This window comes from Malus sylvestris, chromosome 11 (genome assembly GCF_916048215.2).
Source record: "Malus sylvestris chromosome 11, drMalSylv7.2, whole genome shotgun sequence".
NCBI lineage: Eukaryota > Viridiplantae > Streptophyta > Magnoliopsida > Rosales > Rosaceae > Malus > Malus sylvestris.
In genome coordinates, this window is record NC_062270.1 from 25,921,280 (window position 1) to 25,943,221 (window position 21,942).

The 21,942-nt window shown below is 36.4% G+C and overlaps 2 protein-coding genes across 2 annotated transcripts; both read right to left on the reverse strand.

Annotated features, from left to right (window-relative positions):
• Nucleotides 1-753: 753 nt before the first annotated feature.
• On the reverse strand, nt 754-5,070 carry LOC126591035 (calcium-dependent protein kinase 8-like). Its single transcript, XM_050256568.1, has 9 exons — nt 4,825-5,070; nt 3,985-4,584; nt 3,199-3,322; nt 2,917-3,060; nt 2,581-2,733; nt 2,388-2,503; nt 2,094-2,261; nt 1,632-1,862; nt 754-1,214 (listed from the first exon to the last, which is right to left on the reverse strand). Exons 2-9 carry the CDS (start codon nt 4,492-4,494, stop codon nt 1,059-1,061), a joined length of 1,602 nt encoding a protein of 533 aa, XP_050112525.1. The 5' UTR covers nt 4,495-4,584; nt 4,825-5,070; the 3' UTR covers nt 754-1,058.
• Nucleotides 5,071-14,376: 9,306 nt separating this feature from the next.
• LOC126588645 (uncharacterized) lies at nt 14,377-15,753 on the reverse strand. Its single transcript, XM_050253746.1, has 2 exons — nt 15,366-15,753; nt 14,377-14,810 (listed from the first exon to the last, which is right to left on the reverse strand). Exons 1-2 carry the CDS (start codon nt 15,676-15,678, stop codon nt 14,599-14,601), a joined length of 525 nt encoding a protein of 174 aa, XP_050109703.1. The 5' UTR covers nt 15,679-15,753; the 3' UTR covers nt 14,377-14,598.
• Nucleotides 15,754-21,942: the final 6,189 nt, after the last annotated feature.

Below are 21,942 nucleotides of genomic sequence, written 5' to 3' on the forward strand. Positions count from 1 at the left end.
GAGAGCAATTCCTCCCTTCCCTTGTCCATCTTTCCCTCCCTATTCACTGGCTTTTCATGGAATCTAACACAGTTGCAGACTTGTATACCCAAAGCTGGGTTCAGGGTTTAGCTTTTGTGCACCTAACTTAGGGCTGGTTTGGTATTGCTGTGCTTTGAAAAAAAGCTGCTGTGAGAATAAGCGGCTGTGCTGTGAGAATAAGCGGCTGTGAAATAAAGCCAGTAGAGTGTTTGGTAAACTTTTTTGTGAAAGTGCTTTTGGAAAAAAAAGCAGGATGATAGTATGTCTTTTCATTAAAGGAGCACTGTAGCTCCGTGTGCTTTGAAAAAACTGACTTTTTTTCAAAGCAGCAAATAGCAGCTTCAGCTTTTCCTTTGATTTTCAGCTTATTCTCACAGCAGCTTCCAAAATAAGCCCTTTTTTTTCAGTTTACCAAACACAAAAATGACCCTCAGCTTTTTTTCACAGTGGCTTTTTTTAAAATCACTTCAATCCCAAACGGGGCCTTAGCTTCTCTTGAAGATGTGATTAGAAATAGTATGTAAAGCCGTCAACCGTGGTGGTCAATGAAGATTTGATGGACAACGAGGGTTGTAGAACTAGCAGACACGAAGAATTTGCACCTTGACAAGGAATTTGGAACCCATTCAAAACACATTGGTAGCTAAGTTTTGGTCATCATGCTACAATTCAATTTTCACAACCATTATAAACTAATCAAATTAAGCCAATAATAACTAGCTTTTACAAAAATTAAAACAAATCAAACTTGGTCTTTCCTTCTTTAAAAATAAAGTTCCACCGTAAGTTGAGAGAGATTATAGTGGAAAAGGCCTTTGAATTGACATATTTACAACTCCTAATCATAGCTATTGTAAAAGACGCTACGACCCTCACTCCAATCCTTCAAGTTACAAGTTTTCTTTAAGAAAAATGAAAAACAATGAGGGATAAAAAGAAGTGGATTCATAAGCCCACCAACAAAGGAATTTTCATCTTTGTAAACATCATTTAATTTCAAATAATGTTGTTTCAAAAAAGAAAAAAAGAATGTAGGTTCATCTACCCTCATTGGCTAACTGTAAAGACCCTTCTCTCATCAACTTCAAGCTTATGCTGTTAAATCTTTCCCGTGAATATTGCCTGGATGCTTTTCTCCAATCTGTACCAGCCTTCATCATAGCAGCAAACTCCTCATAACTGATGCGCCCATCCTGCAAGGCAGCCATACAAGAATGGTTGCGGTTTATGTTATCGTTGATGCACACACTACTAGTTAAAAGGAATGCTATGTATACATATTGATATTCACACATAACTTGATTACAAATATTGATACATGCACATAACAAAAGTAATTAAAAAGTAATCTTACAAAACGAAGGCATCTTAACTAGTGTATTGACTTTGTTCTTAGGATAAGCATTTTCCTCATAAAGACCAACTAAAACCTACAATTTTCTTGACAAAAAAAAGAACCTAAAGGCAACAACCAATACATGGAAAGGTTAATTATTAGGGGAAGGCTTGAAGGTTTAAAAGTAGGGCCTTTTAACCATGTAAGCTGGAATAAAACGTTTTGGATGAAGGATAAAGCTTTTTGTTAATTGTATCAAAACTGTTTTTCTAACCTTATCTGTGTCTACGTCGTGCATAATTGCATGGATGACTTCCTCACCACCTGTGTCAACATCATCAGTTAAAGCATTTCTTAATTCTTCAATTTCTATGTAACCACTTTGGTTTTGGTCGAAGAATGAAAAGGCTTTATGTAGGTGCTCGTCATTTGCCATTCTTTTAAGGTGAACCGTAACAGCAACAAACTCTCCATAGTTGAGAGCTCCATCCCCATCGACATCAGCCTGTAGCAATCAGAAATCAATTAGTTACTTCATAAAGTCCCCAAAAGAAACTAACATGTAGGACCGTTCCCCTCTCTTTCTCTTGTAAAAAGTCTTCTTTTCTCTTTTCCAAAATTTCTTATTTTTAGTTTGCTTCTTGAGATTTAACATGATGCAAAGTAAGACACATTATTATGCAACCCTAGGTTAAAAGTAAGAAGGCAAGTTGGCGAAGCACAAATTAATACTTACCGCTTCCATTAGTATTTGAAGATCTGGATCAGGAATATTTTGCCCCAGCTGTTGTATCCCACTTCGTAGCTCTTCTATGGTTACCTTGCCCTTGTTGCCAGCGTCCATCATTTGAAAAGCCTCTTTTATGCCAGCTACTTCCTCAACTGACAAATGGTCAGCTATGACCTATGCATGAAATAGTCAAGGGTTCAAACATTGAATATATGGTTAACTTTAACACAACATACAAGTTGCTCAACATAAATTCCTTCAATAACTATGGAATCCCAATAAATAATTTCAAAACATTACCCCTAGAGCTCTTTTCTTCAGCTTGTTCATTACAGAAAATTGCTTCAACCTTGCTCTCACAGTCTCACCAAGTGGGACATTTGGGGCCTTCTTGGCATTTTGAATCCAATGATGATCTACAAGAAAAAAAAAAGGATTAACATGTCATGTAAAGCAATAAAACTTTGGAAAATATAAGATATCAAATTACTACCAAGCACTTCCTGAGCTGTTAACCGCTTCTTTGGATCAGGATTTAGCATTTTCTTCACGAGGTCCTTTGCATTATCTGACACTCTAGGCCAGGGGTCCCTCTTGAAGTCAATGACGGATCGAATAATTGCTTGTGCTACCCCTTGTTCAGTTTCTACAGTGAAATTATTTGAAAACTATGAGAAGGAAAAACTAATAAATTAAGCAAGGAAATACACAAGCAGGCGCACTCTGTTCAAGTTGATACAAATCACAGATCTTTGATAAGCAGAAGCATTCCAACTCGTGTAGAAGTTGTAAAGAATCAAAATAGAAACAGTGGACAAGAAACACAGACCTGCCCAGAAAGGTGGAACGCCACAAAGTAAAATATACAGGATAACCCCAGCACTCCAGATGTCAACCTCAGGTCCATAGTTGCGCTTCAGAACCTCTGGAGCCATGTAATATGGACTTCCCACTATCTCGTTAAATTGCTCACCTGTAGAATATGGCAACCTTTAGCTACACTTGTTTTGTCATAAGGTAAAAACAGAGATGATGTAATCATGCTAAAACATGGACTTTAAGAGTGGAGAAAAAAATATTAACCAGGCAATGTTGAAAAGTAGTGCAATACCAGGTTTGAAGAACACAGACAATCCAAAATCTATTGCTTTCAAAGAGGCCGTTTCCTTCTTATTTGCAAATAAGAAGTTCTCTGGTTTAAGATCCCGATGCATTACTCCGTGTTTATGACACATCTGCAACGTAAAGTGCACACAAATTAGAATCTTTCACACTAACATAACCACAGAAGAAAAGAGACATTATCATACAATCAACTATATGTATATGTATAGAAAAGTATCTTCAGTGCATAGAATATTATTGTATCCAAAGGCTCAAGATTCAAACGTAGCCAACATATTACCTAAAAGAACATATAAGCCAATAAAACATAACAAACAAGGAAAACTAAAAATGAAGCACCAGTTATCACCTAAAAGAACATATAAGCCAATAAAACACGACAAACAAGGAAAACTAAAAATGAAGACACCATATTGTCCGCATAGTAATATTTACTTTTAACATCAAATAACAAGAAATTCAACCCAATTAGCAGGATACATAGCAACACGACTAGAGAATATCCAATAAGGGAATGGAGGACATTCAACTCACCATATGGTTCTCCATTTACATTTAAAGTTCATAATCTAAGGGTGTCAGCAAAAACAAAATGTTATACGAATCACATTTACCCTAAGCAAGAATATAACAAATGACACCATTCAGCCAACACCATAAACATAAGCCATATCATCTTATGTTAGATCAAATCTAATGTAAGAACAAAATTATCAAATTTCAAAATCATACCAATTATAAAACACACAACAGAACCATAACAAAACTCAACCTGGACAACTTCAACAATCGTCCTCATTACGCCTGCAGCGGCCCGTTCTGTGTAATGACCCCGAGCAACAATGCGGTCGAACAACTCACCACCCTCGCACAACTCCATCACAATGTGAATCGCATCATCATCCTCATAAGTGTCCTTCAATGTCACAATATTTGGGTGTGGAGGCAAATGCCGCATTATCTCAACTTCCCTCCTCACATCCTCAATATCCACTGCAGTCCTCAGCTTCTTCTTCGATATTGATTTGCAAGCAAACTTTTCGTTTGAGGATGCCTCTGTGCACAGATATGTTACTCCGAATTCGCCTCGGCCAAGCTCGCGTCCCAGGTCATATTGGGTCGAAATGTCTCGACCTGTAGGGTCTTTCAAGACACACAGTTTCCCATCACCATCTTTTCCATTAATGCCACCAAAATCTGTTGCAAATGGGTTTGTCTTCTTGTTGTTTTTCTTCTGCTTGTTCTGGCCTGATGTGCCGAGAGTTACACAACAATTTCCCATGAAATCCAAGCCTCGAAAGTTTCACAATTTCTAGCCTTTCTTGAGATTTCTTGAGGACCCAATTGAGCAGAAAGGTCGATAAATCAAAATCTGAAGGGGAAATTAGAAAGAAATCAGAGAAAATTAATGACAAATCCAACATTTGAGTTCCATAACATTTCCAGCTTAAAGATTTTTAGATTTGGCAGAAACCATATTTAGAAATGTGGGATATTCATGCAAAAACAAATAAAAAAATCCATGATTCTCCAATAAATCTAAATATAAAAACACAAAACAAAACAAAAACAATCAAAAGATCAAAAAATGTACGAGAAGAACAAAACCCACCTGTGGTTTTTTTTCGAATTTTGGGGAATTTGAAGGAGACCTAGATGAGATATGAAGGTAAATTATCACCTAAGCCTAGTTAATGCAATAAATCAAAGATTTAGGAAGGTGAAGAGGAATGTGAAATGAGAAGGTGTGAAAATGCCATGGATTTGCAAAGAAAGAAAGAGAGAGAGAGAGAGTCAAAGCTCTTTGACAGAGGCTTTTGTTTCTCTCTCTTAAAATCCTCTATTTTTCCTTCTCTCTTCTTTTTCTTTTTCTCTTTAAATCCAAAATTTTGATTTTTTTTGGGAGTCAACCATCAAAGGAAAAACAGAAAGCAAACCTCATCTTTCTTTTTTTTCTTTTTTCTTTCCTCCCCTTTTCTTTTTATTTTCTCCTCTGCCCAAAATATCCAGCTCAACCTTGCAAAGTTACAAGTCACAGACTCTTTTTTGTTTTCAATTTTGGTAGTTTTCACGCCTTGTTACCGTTGGATCAATTATCCACAATTTTCCATCAAATATTTGTTGTTTTATCCATAAATAGTTTTTTTTTTACTTCAGTATAATGACATAAAATGTGACAAGAGGAAAAGAATGTAAAAAGAAGTTATTTTTTATTTAAAAAGAGTTATTTTTTTCATATATAAAATAAAAGTAATTTTTGCTATTTATTGAAAGTAAAATAATTTTTAGTTTTAGTTTTAATAGTTGAGTTTTACCCAACAGTTCAACTAAAGTTGGTTGTGGATTCTAAAAACCTAAAAACCACCTCCCAAAAATATTTACTATAAAATACTACATATCTAACAAATTTTGAAATGGAACTATTATTGGAACAACAAAAATATCATTGTACACTCCTCAAAAGTTTTTTTTTTTCTAAATATAAAAGGTTTATAGTGTATAATGAAAATTTAGAGTGCCAATAACAATTTCTTTTGAAAAAAAAAAAAAGATTATGACCCCATTTTCCTTGAGCTAGTGGTGGTCAATCTATTGCTTGATAATGTTGAAAATTTATATATATGTTATTTCTTTATTAATTCAAATTAACAAAAGGGTATAAATACGTGAGAAAATTAGAGTATTAGTTCATGTACTTTGGCTCAATTAGAGCTTTGGTCTTGAACTAAAATGTTTTAGTATTGGTCTCTGACTTGTCACAGTTTGGTCTTGAAACTAAAATGTTTTAGTATTGGTCTCTGACTTGTCACAGTATGAAGCATGGTTCTAAAAAACGTTAGGCGCTGGTTGGGTGGCGAGCTAGGGCCTAGCACCTAGACCTAGGCGGACTAGGCAAATTTAAATAATTTTTTTATATATAATATTAATATAATTAATTATTTTTTATGTACACAATATGATGGCCTATGAAAAAAAAACCATTATCCAAATTATTCATATAACACTAATATATATATATATATATATATATATATAAAGGTTTTATATGAGTTTATTATACATTATATGAATATATATCCAAACTTTTAAAAAGATAAAAGCCCATGTAGTGGGTGATTTGATAATTAAAATCCATTGACCCATGCACTCCACCTCTCACATTACCCAAGGTAGAGCCCAAGTAAAGTAAAATACCCTTCCCATTAAATCTTTTCGGTTCTTCTTCTTACTTCGCCCTTTCAGAACCACAAAGTAAAATTGTAGCTCGTGCCACCATGGTTGAAATGTCAAATTGCCTCTTCTTCTCTCTCTTCCCTCATCTTCTCATAGACGTCAAAGCTACAAAAGCTCACCGAGGCTCTACTGCTACGTACGAGACTAGAAGTTGCAGATTCAGAGTTGCAGCGAGTGTGGGATTTGCAACCACCTGGAGTGGTGCCTAGTGCCACCTAAACCACCTAGCGAGCGCCTAGGCGGCCAGTAAATCCTCTCCACCTTAAGTGACTGTTTTGGTTGAAATCGAGTTGGGGTTTTGCCATCTAGCGCCTAGGCCGATTTTTAGAACATTGGTGTGAAGTAAAGGCACTCTTTTGTAACGCTGTTAGAACTTTTGTCTAAAATAACAAGCTTTAAGGGGCAAGTAAGGGACATAGGTTATAAAAGTGTTAAAAGAGATGTCAAATTTTTAACATGTGGCATTTTGACATCATTTAAAGTTTTTCTCTTTACCTGATATGTTAAATTAAACTATTATTTTATTACATTAACAATAATAAAAATATTCTAAAACAAAATTGATAATAAATTATAAAATGAATTTAATAATCAATTAAAAAAATATTTGAAGATGTTGTTTAGGTAGCAGATGTCTTCAGTCTTGATGAATTTGTTCCTACAAAGCAATTAAACACTTTTAATCAAAGACCAAAGCCACGCATCTACAAAGGTTGGGTGGAGGTTTACCAATGGATCTCCAATGCCTAAGTCAATTCTTCTGAAAAGAGAGAGTTTAGGGCTTAATTGCATATACAAAGCTTACCATAATTTGGTGTAGAATGATGTATTTATAGAGCATACGGCCAGCCACATGTCTAGGGTTTTCCACGCTATGTATCATCATGTAGTTAGCCAAGTTGTGTCATCCATTGGATAGAGGAGAGAATTATCCCAAATATATTATAAATGAAATAATATTGTGGGATTATCTTGTAGTATCCTTGATTGGATTTGATTGTGATTCCTTACCTAATTAAGTTGATTTTCAATAAGGAATGCTTTAAAGATAGGATTTGGTTATCAATTCCATCTTTAATTTCCTTGAATTTTCTCCTTACCATGAGCAAATGAGCTTGGAGCAGTTGTAGTCAGTAGCTCAGGTCTTCTTAGTGGTTGTACTGCTCGTGGAACTGATCTGAGCCTCGCCATTTTAATGAGGATATTCTCATTTCTTGTGGATAAAAGTCCATGTGTTAACTCTAGGATTTTTCAAACTATTTGTTTCTCTATAAAGGCCCCCACACATGCTATGTTGTTGTAGGGTTGTGCAAGAGGTGTAGAAATTTCAAGTTGAGTGGGTTAGCCAAAAATGGATCATCAACTGCATTGGATTATAAGATCTAACTTGTAGTGAAAGTCTTTTAGGAGATGGGGTCAAACTACCTATATATTATTTAACTCTACCTTAAGCGGAAGATTAAATAAAGCTAAAGAACAACTATTTTCCAAACAAGAAAGAGAGAAAACCAGAGGAAAATGTGCCCATTCCCCCAGTTTTCTTCTTTGCTTGCCTCGTGAAGACTTGATTGTCACCTTCTTTGTCGTTGTTGTCTCACCAAAAGGTAAAAAAATTGTTCTTCTCTTTCATGCTGTTGCTGCAAGGCAACTGAGGTGTAGTGTATCAGTGGGTTGCAAGGCCCGTCCAGAGTAGATGTTAGCGCCAGTACGGGCTGGGCTTACTAAGTAGGCTGCTAATATAGCTTATTAGGCTAAGTGCGTAGAGCATTAGGATGCGGCTAGGAGCCGCATACCTGAATTAATGCGACTAGAGTGGTAGAGCAGGAGTCGGTGCGGCTGAGAGGGAAATAATAGAAGGTCGACATGGCTGGAGTCGCAAAAGAGGCCCAGGGCCTCATTGGTACGCTAGCCAGTTTGCTGGACCTTCAATTGAGAAGAAATCAAAGACTTCCTCTGATGTTTTGGGAGTTCTGCGACTTCTAGAAAGTTTGTTATCGAGCTATCTCCTTCAAAGGATAAAAAATGAAGTTGTTAAGCCTATGAAATCTCACTCCGAAAAAAGCTAAAGTCTATGAGTTCCATGCTACCCCACTATCTGGGTTCGGGGATAGAATAAAGTGTATATACGTGGTTAAATCTGGATTAACTTTTGAAAGGCTTGCCATAATGAGAAGTGGGGATGTGATATAACCTGTATCTTAAAATAATATATTTTATTCCCGAAGGATGTAAAATGACCATTCCGATTAGCCTTACCTCGGCCTTAGAAAATCCTGGTTCCACACAGACCTTTCTAGGTCACTCTTAGTATTTTTCTGATAGAGCTCAATCCAAGAAATGTGTAGGCAAAAACCGTTCGTGAAATTCAGTTGTAACAAAAGACAAATATGTGAGCAAAGTCAGAGGTAATTCGGCCATTTGGACCTTCTATAAATAGAAGGCCCTAAAATTATTGGAGACACTTACCTGTTACGGAATGGTAACCTGTGTGTTTGACCCTTTCGGGTTTTGTGACCTAGTTTTGTAGAAAATTTCTGACGATGATTCATGCTGCTTTCTGGCAAATCAATCATCGCCACCATCACCAACGGGTAACCCTCGATCCCATGAACCGAAGCCACCTAATTTTTAATAAATTAGACCATTGTTTTTTCTTGAACAGAAGTAATAACTTGGGAATTTTTTTAGGAGGCCAAAGAAGAGATCTGGAGATATTTGAAGGAGAATCTCACCATTGAATTCGGATCGTTACACCTCAAGATCAACAAATCCAACGACTGAAGTTAATTGGGAAAGTAGCTGTTAGAACCAATTTCGTGCACCACCATGGATGGTGAAAGCACAAATCCGAGTAACCTGTAATACAGCAAACAACCATGAGCAAGCCTAAGACTGGGGAAATAGTGTGCCAACCAAAGGCTATTCGATGGTCAAATTAGTAAGAAAATATGAGACTCTAATGGTGGGCAAGCTGATTACATTACCAGAGTTGAACCCTAAACAAGTGTATTTATACTAGTCAGGAAAGAGACCCTTTTAGGATAGATACCTTATTATAAGATGGGAGAATCTTAGAAGATATCTAGAAGTAGATATTGTACCCTCTTAGGAGTTGTGATTCCTTGTTGCCCACGTCAATTCCTAGGTTGTAGGAACTCCTAGACTTATAGAGGATCTGGCTTATTTCAGACCGAATCAAATCCCTGCAAAATAAGCATGGTCATTCCAGCAAAGTCGCTCAAACTTCAATTGTTACTTTGAAACATAATGATGGTGGCACAATTGTTCCATTAATCCAGCTTCACTCAGAGTTGTTAAGTCTATAACCAGACTTCTTAGGTAACTGTATTCTGATCAACCTTACTTTGGCTCTAGAAAATCATGGTCTTATAATGGCCCTAACTATGTATCTAAAAAGCATTTGTTCCGTTTGAGGATGGATAGCTATCTAAAGACCATGCATTTCAGAATAAGCTAGACTACGTATAGTTTGGTTTTCTTTTTTTCTAATGGCAATCTGATTCTTTGTGGAGTAGTGGAGACATTTTGGATTCAGATATGCAATCTTGAGCATCATGCCACAAAGATCGTAATGATGATGAGTATCGCGTGGGCACACTTTGCAAAGAGTGGCCATCAGCGATATCCATGGTGATATGCACACGTTGCCGATTGGAGTACCTTAGCTAACTTAGCTAAAGAATTTTTTATGTATCGGAGCTCTATTGGAATCAAATTCATCTTAGGGATTGCCTACTATAAATGCCCTTTTCGGACCTGCTAAACACATGGTTGGATTTTAGAGCCACCTTCGGATGATTTCTAGATCAGCCTTTCAACTATTCATTCAATGGCGTACAACCCGGGTTTAAATGTTATAACCCACAATCTTTATGGCGCACTAAACATCCGAGTTAAGGCACCATGTGTACATGCACGTAGCCTGCCAATCATAATCGTGCTTATTACGACTTGAATTTCCCAAGCTGCTAACTGAACAATACGAAATTGGCTAAAAGAGACTACTCTAACAGTGTTACTTTGAATTTTTTAGACTTGTAATCATGAGAAGTTTTCAAAGTTTATGTTTTGCCCAAGTGATTGAGGTATTCCATTCATCACCAAAAAAAGAAAGACACAAACTTTGAACATAAGATAAACAAACTTCATAATTTCTTTATTGATAAAGGAAATATGATTGTTTAACAAAGGGGTGTGATTGAGTTCGGAAATGAATGCTTATATATCTCCAGAAATGAGAATCAAATCACTGGTGTAGTTCTAGGAAAAGATGATGTAATATAAATATTACATTAGTGATCATCTTTGACGAACAATATATGGCAGGGCGTTAACGAGATGAGTTCTCCATGGACTTGTCTTCACGCAGACGGCAAAATTCCGATTGAGTCTGGAACGGACGACCTACATATCCCGGAAAAAGAATCAAACCGCGTGTAGTTCAGATATGTGTGTCTATGGTAGTACAACTTAAGCTGGGTGATGTTCGACTCTTTTGTGATTGGAGTTCCATCCATGCGATGCAAGTTGTAAGTTATTTTGCTTTATACTCCAACAATTTTATATTTTCCTTCTCAGTTTGCTCCGAGCTTGCCTTCTCTTGGTATCTTTGTGTTTTCAAAGACTTTTCTTAGGACCAGGTCCTAATAAGCTTTGAAGTTTAATGCCTTTATTGTAATACGATCAGATTTGTTGTTATTAGGCAGCAAGTCGGACCTAAGCGTATTCTCGTTGTTCTTCTGCGAAGTCGAGGTTTGACTTGAGGATTATTGGTCATCCATTATTTGATATACATATTCGGTATTGTGGTGACTTGGACTAAGATGACGGCTTTTTCTTCGTAAGCTATGGAAAATGGTGTTTTCGAACTATTGTATGGTATGCCATAAGACCCCGGGCAGCTCTTTTGTCCATTTACTTTTCTTTTCGATTCTTTTCTTTAAACATTGGAAGATGGTCTTGTTTAAAGCTTCACCCTGCCCATTACCTAGTGTTATCTTAGAGTGGAAGTGAGATAACGGATCCTAAGTTCTTTATACCAATTTGTGACTTCTTAACTAGTAAACTACAACCCATTGTTTGTGAGTATGGTATGGGGAACTTTAAATATGCAGATGATATTTTTCTAGACAAAAGGTTTGACAGTCACACTTGTGATTCTCGGCAGAGGTTCCGCCTTGATCCACTTCAAGAAGTAATATGATGCCACTATCATATATTCCCTATTTCCTTGTGCTTTTTTTAGTAGCCCAATCAAATTGATGCCCTATTGCATGAAAGTCCATGATCCTATTAGAGTGTTAAGTTTTTGTGCATGTTGATGGTTCATGGGGGCGTATCTTTGACATTTATCACAATTTTAGGCGTAACCTATATCGTCTTGCCTCATGGTAAGCCAATAGTATCACGCAACCAATACCCACTTATGTGCTAGCAATCTTCTTCTAGCATAGTTGTCACATATTCCAGAATAGATGTCATTTATGATTGCAAGCTTGCCTCTAGAATAGGAACGTTGATAAAGTTTTTTGCGGATTATTGTTTATCTCGAAGCCTTTTAAACCAGTTTCCTGGCCAAGTGGTGATTGTCAGGTAGCTTTATGTCTATGATATAGTTGATGATTTCATCTATTTAGTTCTCTCAGTCATCGATGGTTGCAATTGCTTCTAGCTTCAGTTCGCGGATGCTTGGGACATTAAGGTATTGAAAGGGATTGTGCGCAGAAGGGAGTAGTCGACGGTTAAGGCTATGTTTTCTAGAGTGTCAGCGTGGCCATTTTCTCCTCTTAGGATTTGCTGGATTTCATACAATTCGAATTTTTTGAGCAGTAATTTAATTGTGTTCAAGTAAATCCCCATCACAGGGTGATGTGCAGCAAGTCTCCCGTGACTTGGTTAACTATAAGCATCGAATCGCAATGGATTAATAATTCTTTCACCTGCAGTTCTACTGCCACCCTGAGTCCTGCTGGGAGCGCCTTGTATTCTGTTTTGTTATTTCTTGCCTTAAACCTAGACGGGTGTATTTATACCAGTCAGGAGAGAGACCTTTTCATGGTAGAATCCTTGTTCTACGCTGTAAAAATCTTAAAGGATATATAAAAGTTGATATTGCACCCTCTTAGGAGTTGTGATTACTTGCGATGCATGCTAATTTATAGATTGTATGAACTCCAAGACTATATAGGATCTAGCTGATTTCATATCAGATCAGATCCCGTGTCCTGTAGAACAAGGATGGTCATTCTAGTGAAGTCACTCGAAATTCGTCTACCACTCCGGAAGAAGATGATGGTGGCATCAATACTCTGTTAACCAGCACCGCACAGAGCTATTGAGTCCATGACTGGACTTATAAGGTAACTATGTTACGATTAGCTTACTCCGGCCCTGGAAAATCATGGTCCCACAATAATGGACAAAGTCTCATTCTCTGTGAACATGCAACAGAGATGCCATGCATCATTGCCATACTGATGGAACGATTTGCAAGGTAATGCGCCTAAATACAAAACAACTCGAGTGCATTGTAGCATTCAAAAAGTTCACAAGGTTTGAAGCCAAGATGCCATGCATCAAAAGAACTAAAACGGTACACATTTTGACTTACTCTAAAAGGCATGGCATACATAGTTAAGGGCAATTGTGGGATCATGATTTTTCAAGTTTGGAGTAAGGTGAGTCGAAATACGCATACCTCAAAGTCTAGTCATGGACTCGACAACCTTTGTTGCAAAGCTGAGTAAACGGAACAACGATGCCACTACCATCCTGTTCCAAAATCAGTGGGTGAAGTCCAAGGACTTCGTTGAGATTGACCATGCTTGTTCTACAAAATACGAAAACCTAATCCAGCAATGAATTAGTATGTTTTCTATAATCTTGGAGTCCTTATAGTTTAAAGATTGGCATGCGTCGTAAGTAATCACATTCCTAAGAGGATTCAATATCTATCCTTAGTTATCCTCTGACATTCTCCCACTTTAATAAGGATTCTACTATCCTAAAAGATCTCCTCCTCGACTGGTATATATACACCATTCTAGGGTTCATCTCTAGTACGACATACTTATTCTCTGGCCCACTACTTGAGTCTTATATTGCTTACTAACTTGACTGTTGAAGAGCCTTTGACCGACACTCCCAGCCTTTAGCTTGCTCACTTTTGTTTGCTCTTTTATATGTTACTTGGATTTGTGCATCTCCACCTCTTACGACGGTGCACAAATGTAGTTCCTACACTTTTGCTTTGTTGTACCATTTTTGTTAATACAACGTTTCTCGAAAAACTTTTGATCAGAAAATTGTTTTTCCTTCAAGCATGATTGATGAATAAATTGAATATCAAATCATATGCTTAACACACAAATCATACATGCTATTTTATACAGACATAAAAATAACTTGGACTGCAAGTAAAACTCAAGAAACTGGATTGAAGTCGTGGTCTACCAGTAAACAATCAATATAACATTCAATAACATAAGTCTATAACAGCAGCATATATGTTATAACGAAGAAAATTGAATTATGTTATCACAATATATCATTCACCACAGCATTCGAAAACGATTTATAACAATATTAATCTGTTATCACACATAAATTGATGAACAGCAGCAGCATAAAATAGGATCAAGATTCGATAACTTAGCTTTGCATGCATATATTCACATAACTGGAAGAATTGACGCGTATGAAACATGCAGATTTTAATCGTGGTATCCTTACAAGTCTTGATCACACAAAACTATGCTATGATACCAACTGTCAACTTTGCTTTACATACCTGGAGAGGACGACATTGTAAATTTCTCTATGATCAAACATGAGGACGAAGTAGATTGAAGCACGTCTAAAAATCAGTATCAACATGGTACTCACAATATATGTAGAATTGTAGAGCATGTTTTAGTGCCATGGTCATTGAGTCCTTTTCTTCTTTAAGTAATACTAATAAGTAATTATTGTTGCACATTCATACTATTAACATTATTACAAGCACATACTAATTCTTCCCCCTTCTATTTGTGAACATATTCTCATACAAATTCAAACCAGAACCTGTTTATAAGCTTAGCTGAAAGACAATTGAGTGCTTCCATCTTGAACAGAAATTTCTGGTGGCGGCTCAAAACTGGTCCTTTAGGATTTCTCTTTGAACAACCGTGGATGGGGCTGCCTCTAGTCCATCTATAGATGGTTTTATAACAGTGTAAAATAACACATTATAGAAAACGGTAAAAGCAAAGACTGCAGCAGCCGTGATTGCAAAAAACGATCCTGAAAATTCCTCAACATGTTCATCTTTTGTTCGGTCTCTTGAAAAAGTCACATCCGGTGCTGCAACCAGTGAAAATAATTTCTAGTCAATGACCATGCCATGCCGTAACATCCACATTCCATCATTTTGTTTCATTTCTATTTCCTAATATAACTCCCTATGAAATTGAAAATGCTACTTCAGACATAATTACTTCACATAATAGCAAGATCATATGAAAGACCGTAGCTTTGCAGTTTCGATAAAATAAAACTCCCTTAAAATTGTAATCTCACAATGCGATTAGGACAACTTAATGCAAAACATAAGATTGGTGGAAGTAAATCATGGTCTTTCTTTTTTTGGTTGATGGAAAAATTCACTAAAAACGCAGTGGCAAAAGCCAAACTGAAACAAACAAGGGAGACAGAGAAATTGTTATCGGTACACAGCGGGAACATGAGTCCTACAGAACACGATAACAATCACTATCACTACCTTGGCCATCAAGACATCCAAAAAAAAGGAAACCAAATCATGGTCTAGAACAGAAAAGTAAACACACACCATTTGCAGCCGAAGTATTTGTGATTGTCACAGAGAGAGAGAGAGAGAGAGAGAGAGAGAGAGAGTACCCTTTTCCTTTGGAGGGCGGAATTTAGTTTGGGAGCTGGATTGAAGTTGCTGGTCAAGATTTTTAAGGGCTTCTCTGGCCTTATCTGGGTCTACCTCAAATTGCTGTGACTCGTTCTCTACTGCATAAACAATACAGGAAGATGATGAAGAAGAAGAATTACGAAGTGGGTTTGTGTTCTTCTTCCTGCAAACGCCGTCGCCAGAATCTAGCAATTCAGAAATGCGTGTTTTAAGCTTATAACTTGTGAGAGAAAATGGTTGCAGCGATAATGGTGGTTTACTGTGAAGTGAAGGAGAATACAGAGGAAGCATTGATTTGAAAAAGATAAATGGAACCACAGCCACACTTCACAACTCGGTAAGAGGATCGATAAAACCCAACAACGGTTAACGGTACGTTTGGCTCGGATGTATCACTTACGTTATTTATCCAACAGGATCCTCTCCGAATCCCTTTGGTAATATCATAGAAATTCGTAAATCGTGTTCGTTCATTGTACATCGTGCTGTCAGTTTTTGTCAAATACTATTTGTGTTTAATTTTAAATAAAAATATTTAAAATAATTTATGATCTCACGATGTATGATGAACAGATAAGATTAACGGATCTTCAGAATTCTCACAAAAGAATCCGAAATAACATCAACTAACTGACACGACACGGTTTCTGGTATATATATGGTCCAAACCAAGGAAGAAAATATCGGTAATATCGGAAATATCGGTAGTCCGAAAACACGGAAATATCGATGGAAATATCGGGATAATATCGATATCGATAAAAATTACATGGAAACCACGGAAATTGTAAGAAAAACTTGGAAATTTTTATTGAAACTTTGCAGGATGTTTATTTAGTCAATTATCTATTAGTTTATCACAAAAAATTGGAAGAAAATGCATTGCATGATGGATTTAACTGATTTAAGTTGATTATATAGCGAGCTGGCAAACATTGTGAATGTAGAAAATATGTAGTAATTAATGAAAGAAGTTTAAACACACCATAATCATTTATATATAATGGATTAGTACAATATTTTACACTTTATACATTGCATGGTAAGATACATGAGTGACTTAGTACCACATAGAGTTCCTATGAGATTCAAAATTTTCACTATCTTCATCATCTCTATTTGTAGAGTAAGTGTATTGTGAAGAGTAGTCAGCAACCATGACAATGGTTTTCAAGAACCAAAACCCAAAAGTCAATAGGAAACTGAATACTTCGGTATTTTTCGGGATTACCAAACAAATGGGATTTGGAAACCAATCCCATATCGAAAATTTCGGTATTTTTCGGGATGGGATTCCCGAACTTCAAGATGGTTTTGGTTTGGGATTTTTCGGTTTGGGTTTGGGACTTTTTCGGTTTGGTTTGGGATTTTCGGGAATTTTTTCCAGCCCTATGTAAGTGACCAAATAAAAAATAGAAAAATTAAAAACCACATGCCATTGACTAAGTAATTAATTGACACAATTTAAAATATAATACCACAAAAAATTTGGAATATGTGCAAATTTGTTTCTTGTAAAAAGAATTCAAAACAAAACAATATATATAAATATAGTAGCATATTATCACAACAACATAAGTGATATGGTGGTTAAGGCGTTAAGGACTCAAATGGGAGGGGGTTCGAATCCCTTTAGTCTCAAAATTGAGACTTTTCAGAAAATTTTAAGAATTTTTGGATGTCATATCGCGATAATATCGCGATATTTTGACGATAACTCATTGGATACTTGTTAAAATATCGATAACTCAAAAAAACGATTTCGCCGATATTTTCGATATTTAAATCCTTGGTCCAAACTAAACCGAGCAAAAAAAGTCAAGTTGACCAAAATCAGTTAAACACGAACCGATCTGTTCCAACCTCTTAATGTTAACCATAGCCTCTATGCATGACGAGTCGTGTAGCCCAAGATTTTTAAATAATAGGATCTTAATATCAACAAAAACAAAATTTATTGGGCTATTTCGTCAATCACTTAGCTAGTAGGTATCTGTCAATTCCTGTCAACATAAATCAAAAGTCTATGCCAACATATGTCGGTAACTGTTATTATTTGTAGAGGCCTATCAATGGTGGATGTAGGATATTGTGGAGTAATTGAAGACTGTCAAGGATTTTCAACTAAAGTATTTCATCAAGTACATGATGCATGCAATAGAGTAGCACACAAAAACAAAGAAAAAGAAGGCAAATATTATAGAAGAAAATACAAGTAGCAGAATGAGGTTTAACTTGATTTGTCCTAGTTGTTTATAAGGATCACATACAATAAACAAACAAATATACATGGAGTTTTTGAAGTTGTTGGGGTCAATGATAACCAATGGCCCTAAATAAAAGTGAAATGTACACTACGGTGAAAATTTAGAGACTGATTCTACACTTTACTCCGAAGAGTAAATTTTAAAATTAGTCCTTGTGGAACCTAGCTATATATATATATATATATATATATATATATATATATGTATATATGTATGCCCATGTAAGTAAGTTGACGAAAGATAACAGAAGGGACCAATTCTCCACATTTTGTAATTCAAGGATCATAATTAACGAATTGTTAATTCAATGACAATTTCTGGACTAGGTTGAAAGTTCAATGATCAATTTTACATATTTTATGGAAATTCAAATTTCAAGTGATACTTTCATACTTGTTTTATTGTTTTGAAAAATAATTAACGTGTTAATTTTTTTGGGTTTTAAAAATAAAAAAAAATGGTATCTTTTGATTTGACCAAATTAAAATGTGAGTATATAGAGTACTCACTAGTGAGTATCCAAGTATCATCCAAGAATAATATATCTACAGCTAGTCATAATACGCACTAATTAGTTAAAATAAGTGCAAACATACTTTATCCTTTTTTGTTAACAAATAGGATTCTTTTAGTATATTTAGTAGCATAGAGCGTAGATTTTCGTACAAAAATTATGGTAATAAGGCATCAATCCAAATTTTCCATGAAATGAGGTCGAATGTTCAATTCACGTCACTGGGTACACATTGCTTACCATGAACTAATTCTTGGATACACATTTGCATCGAACCAAGAATTTGCAGTTAGGATTTCAACCAATACATATTGTACTAGTATCATGGATCTGGGTTTAATTTTCCATGTCATGCAAAATAAAATCAGCACAAAAATTGGATTTGAATAATATGAAGGGAAGCAAGAGAGTCTCAGGCTAAAGATTGTTGATACATTGTAGGGTTTCATTCATTGTGATCTGCAAATCCACGAACTAATATGCCAAAAACAGCAAAAAAGTAAAAGGAAAAGAAAATCCTGCAAGTAATTATTTCACAGCATTTTCGAGATTAGTGAGAGGAATTAGAGAGGGGTTTTGCCAAGCATGTTGGTGTTTCCTCTCCAGGCATTATGACAGCAACACTTGGCTCTGCAGAGTCTTCTCCTGCTCTTTCTCTTGCATAACTACTGCTTCTTGAGTTGGACCAAGTTTTCTGACAGGCGCAGGTTAAAATTAGCAGTTCCAACCCAACAAGTCCCATGGCCAGGGCAGCACCGACGCTCGCCATGGCCTGTCCGAAGTGACCGTTCGACGTGGTGGCGGGGTAAAATGTTGCAGGGAACATGGCTCTATCACACTCTCTATCTAGCTTATTTGATCGGATGAGAACAAATGGATTATGTTTGATTATTCATCTATAAAGTTACAAATATGTACTTGGTTTAAGTTGAACGAAGAGTGGTTGCATTATTAGGGCTATTGCTAGCAAGGTTTCTACTTTCATATATTAGGCAAAATGTATGAATATGCATCAGTTAGCTAGGAATATAGTGTCCCATGTGTTAGGTTAGTGCTATTATACTACTGCTGTATTTGGAAGTTTTTACTCAAGCACGTAAATGAGAAAATAGCTAAGAGTTAATTTGTCATTAATTATGTAGGAAAAATATCCAAATCTACCTTAGGGTTGATGGAAAAAAAATAGATACAACTGGCAGATACAAAGATGATAAAGCTACGGCTGTAAGACATTCTGAAATCACAATAACAAGACTTAGGATTATAGATTTAATAAGGAGTGACTTTGGAGTAATTATAATTTTAAATTAAACTTTGATATTTGTAGTTCTTTTATATAATGGGATTTTAAATAAAATTCATGATTTGTGAGATTGAAAATATTAAAAAAAAAACTATACTTATATAAAAAAAGTATAATTTATCTTATTAACATGATTTGTCATTAAAATAAATTATATTTAAATAAAACCCATGATTTTTTGACACACCCTGACCCGGAATGTCCATTAGGATTTCGAATCGAGCCGTGATGGCCGACACCTAGAAGGTGACGAAGCCATAAAGTGTGATGACGTAGAAAAATGTGAATGAATTTAAACCTAAGAGTGCCTAAATACCAGAGTGCGCTGGTAAGCGGGAATGAATCCACTTCACACGTGACGTTAGAGTATAAGTAAGTACACTAGAGTGGATAAGGATTGTACCCTCAAAAGTAGTCACCTATCCTGATATTTGCCCAGAATCCTTGTCGATACGAACTTTTAGCAATTAAAACTTGGAGGGGCGCAAAACAAAAAGTGTGAGTGGGCAAAAACAAATCTTTTCAAAAACCATTTCAATTATCAAAAGTAGTAACCCCTCGTCGTAAAACATGTATAATTTCCTAGAAAATAGCATGCATATATATATATATATATATATATATATATATATATATATATATATATCTCAAAACCATATTCAAAATAGCAAATCCACAAATATGCCATGTCAAATATCTCAACAAAGAATAAGTAAACCAGGTGGAATAAATAAATATGAAATGGTATGCAAGCCAGAGTCACATAATGTGACCTGTACGGCTGAGTCTATAGCTCCTCAACTAGTTCTCTGCACACAAGTCGGAACCACCTAATGTGGTCTGTACGACAGGCTGGGTGTAAATAAATAAGCTCAAGTGTTACAATCAAGTGAAGGTTGTGCGAAGTATCGCAAGTCACCTACGAGTCGGAACCACCTAATGTGGTATGTACGATAGGCTGACACCTACCTTGGATCCAAGGTGAGCGTGTGGTACGAGAGGTGAACGATAACGTGAAGGCTAGACCCTATTCTCGGACGGAGCACTAACACCGGGATGCAGGACAATGAGCTATAAATACATCTCAACACAATCATGCTCACTATCATCACTACCATCAATATATACTCACCTGATATATATAACCATACTAATGCATAATCAAGCATAGAGAGCATTTGACATGGCATTTCAAAATATAAAACCTTTTAAATAAGTTTTCTGGGAAAAAGACAAGTGTGTCTATATATATATATACACACTGAAAACCAAAGGCCCACTCACCTGGAGTTCACGCTACAACTCCCTAGCACACACATAGAGGCGTCACGAATGATCAGCGCCTAGAACAATTATCAAATCACATCTCAGAATTCTTATCGATAGAATACATAATTTACATAAAACACATCCCTACGTAGTTCGACCCAGAAGATCCGCATCACTGATTTCTGATCCCTTACTTCCAAAGATCCACATTAAACTTCTAGAACAACATCCTAAAGTTCCATTACGATCCAACGGTTAGATCTCCGCCAATTGCCAAAACCAAGTGGCGGTTAACATTTTATTTTATGAACTTACAAATTCAATTCGGGAAGATTCGTATATCAGATTCCCGATCTGTAAGTTCCTATGATCCTCAGATATTATGTACTATAATATATTAAAGTTTGGTGACGATCCAATGGTCGGATCGTCGATTCATATAATGACTATTAACATATCATAGAGAATTTATGTTCCAACAATCAACCTATGTCATACAATTACCAAAAATGAGCTCAAGGCATCTAATTTAGCCTAAGAATAACATCGATAGCCCCCTGGCCACGCGCCGCCGTGGGTGACGGTCGGCCTCCCCGACTCGCCGAAAAATCCAACTATTTCCAAAAATTACAAAAATTTACATAAATGAATATCTCAATGAGTAGAGTAACTTTCGTACTTGTAGCCAAGGCCAATTAGACCGAGAATAGCTTCAATTTTTTTTAAACCCGTCGGAAACCTTATACTTGGGTGTGCTTAATTCGACCTTCAAACTTGCTCCGACGCCTTCACCACTGCCTGGGCTTTGTTCCTAGGTTCTAGGGGAGTGTTCTAGTGGTGGTAATTGGAGGAGATGGTTTCACAATTGGTAGATCACGAGCAAGGATTCCCACGGCACCCACGGTGTGGATTTCCCAATTGCAAGGTCAAAATTTCTCCAATTTGGGGTGGAATAGGTAGAGGGAAGAACTCTAGGATGATTCCAAGTGATGAGGGGTCCTAATTTGCTGGAGAACCCAAGTCGGCTCGAAATGGAAAACCGGGTAGAGGGATCTAGTGTATCCTTTTCCCTCATTTCCCCTCATGTTTCCCTTTTCTGGTTGGTCACTCACCTTCCTCTCTCCACTCCCCATTCGGCCACTCTCTCTCTCTCCCGGTTCCTGGAAGCTCTCTCTTCTTCTCCTCTCCTTCGCTGCCATCAG

Excerpts from the sequence above, each read along its gene's own strand:
- LOC126591035 (XM_050256568.1), bottom strand. The coding sequence starts at position 4,494 with ATGGGAAATTGTTGTGTAACTCTCGGCACATCAGGCCAGAACAAGCAG. Across the intron at positions 3,061-3,198 it reads GTCTGTGTTCTTCAAACCTG|GTGAGCAATTTAACGAGATA; the intron begins GTATTGCACTAC and ends CATATTCTACAG. Across the intron at positions 2,734-2,916 it reads CGTTCCACCTTTCTGGGCAG|AAACTGAACAAGGGGTAGCA; the intron begins GTCTGTGTTTCT and ends ATTTCACTGTAG.
- LOC126588645 (XM_050253746.1), bottom strand. The coding sequence starts at position 15,678 with ATGCTTCCTCTGTATTCTCCTTCACTTCACAGTAAACCACCATTATCG. Across the intron at positions 14,811-15,365 it reads CCGCCCTCCAAAGGAAAAGG|CACCGGATGTGACTTTTTCA; the intron begins GTACTCTCTCTC and ends CACTGGTTGCAG.